Genomic DNA, 1,812 nt, shown 5'->3' with positions numbered 1-1,812 from the left:
ATGCTTGCAAGGCAGGAGCTTAGGCTGCTGAGCTAAATCCCCACCCCCAATTGACACTTTTGAAGCCCCTAGAGAAAAAAAAATAAGTACAGAGAAAACATCAATTTATATTTGGAAGTTAAACCCCATATTCTCTTCTTTTGTTTTTGGAACTGGGAATTGAACTCAGGGCCTTGCGCTTGCTGGGCAGGGGCTGTGCCCCTGCGCTATTATTGCGACCCCACCCCATTCTATTTTTAAATCAGCAAACCTAGAGTTTGAGAAAGTCAAAGGGTTCTCTCTTTCGTCTCGGCCGCCGACATGCCATCCAGACTCAGGAAGACCCGGAAGCTTCGGGGCCATGTGAGCCACGGCCATGGCCACATCGGCAAGCACCGGAAGCACCCGGGAGGTCGGGGTAACGCTGGAGGCATGCATCACCACAGGATCAACTTCGACAAATATCACCCAGGTTACTTTGGGAAGGTTGGTATGAGGCATTACCACTTAAAGAGAAACCAGAGCTTCTGCCCAACTGTCAACCTTGATAAATTGTGGACATCGGTCAGTGAGCAGACACGAGTAAATGCTGCCAAAAACAAGACTGGAGTAGCTCCCATCATTGATGTAGTACGATCAGGCTACTACAAAGTTCTTGGGAAGGGAAAGCTCCCAAAGCAACCTGTCATCGTGAAGGCCAAATTCTTCAGCAGAAGAGCTGAGGAGAAGATTAAGGGTGTTGGGGGGGCCTGTGTCCTGGTGGCTTGAAGCCACAGGACAAGGGGGCTCATTAAAATGCTAACACATGGCTTTCAAAAAAAAAAAAGAAAGAAAGTCAAAGGGTAATTTCTTCTATATTTCTTCCATACTCGAATTTCATCTGGAAGGTGGTTCCTGCCTCCTGGGAGACACACCAGAACTGAAATGTGGTCTTTGAGGAACAGCAAACTTTTCAAAAGTACAGCTGTTTGACCAGAGATGAGAAAACAAACTTGCGGTGACACCAAGTGACTTAATGATCTTACGGGAGCAGATCAGTCGAGTTGACCCAAGGCAGCTTGCTGGACCACCTAAAGCTTACCTTTAAATGGCCAATGCTTTCCCCCTGGTGGCTCCAGGGTTGAAAGCATCCTCAGGTATTTCCTGAGTGGCCATGTGACTTCCTAGCTTACCACTCTTGGCTTCAGCACTAGTTTACAAACCCGGAGGTAAATCTATTTACCTGACATTCCTTCTGTAGCCATCAGCTTCCAAACAGCAGGGTGAACCTGAGTGCTGACCACCCACCGGGCAGCAAATCCAGAATTCCATGGGGCCCGCACAGCTGGACCAGGTGTTTGGACACTTTTTTTTTTCTTTTTTCTGGTACCAGGATCGAACTCACGACCACCTGCCTGCAAGGCAAGCGCTTATGCCACTGAGCTAAACCCCCAGCCCCTATTTGGACACTTTTAATGTGCACCTACTCGGTACCGTGCAGTCTTAGGCAGTTTTGTTTAGGGTAAGCTAAAGTTGCTTCATTTCCAAATAAACCGCTTGCAACAGATTTATTCTGTGACACTTCCTTTTTGGGGCAGGATTTAAAATTTTATCAGTTAGGGCTGGGGATTTAGCTCAGCAGCATAACGCCTGCCTTGCAAGCGTGTGGTTCTGAGTTCGATCTTCAGCAATGATTAAAAAGAAAAGAAAAGAAAAGAAAATGTTATCGGTACATTTTAGGTGTACATAAACGATCACGTTCATCATGGAGAGCTTGCACTATTGCCTGATATATCTTGTGTCTTTTTTCCCATTCCCCTCCCCTCCTCTCAAGCCCTCCAGCCTGTTTCTTTA

General features: G+C 46.9%; 1 protein-coding gene across 1 annotated transcript; it reads left to right on the top strand.

Annotated features, from left to right (window-relative positions):
• The first annotated feature begins 280 nt into the window (after positions 1 to 280).
• On the top strand, positions 281 to 813 carry LOC100716520 (large ribosomal subunit protein uL15-like). The gene has a single exon (XM_063252934.1). It carries the CDS (start codon positions 301 to 303, stop codon positions 745 to 747), a length of 447 nt encoding a protein of 148 aa, XP_063109004.1. The 5' UTR covers positions 281 to 300; the 3' UTR covers positions 748 to 813.
• The last annotated feature ends 999 nt before the right edge of the window (positions 814 to 1,812 follow it).

This window comes from Cavia porcellus, unplaced genomic scaffold (genome assembly GCF_034190915.1).
Source record: "Cavia porcellus strain 051 isolate PalLab524CR breed Dunkin Hartley unplaced genomic scaffold, mCavPor4.1 scaffold_7, whole genome shotgun sequence".
NCBI classification, from domain to species: domain Eukaryota; kingdom Metazoa; phylum Chordata; class Mammalia; order Rodentia; family Caviidae; genus Cavia; species Cavia porcellus.
This window is presented reverse-complemented; position numbering and strand designations above follow the sequence as displayed.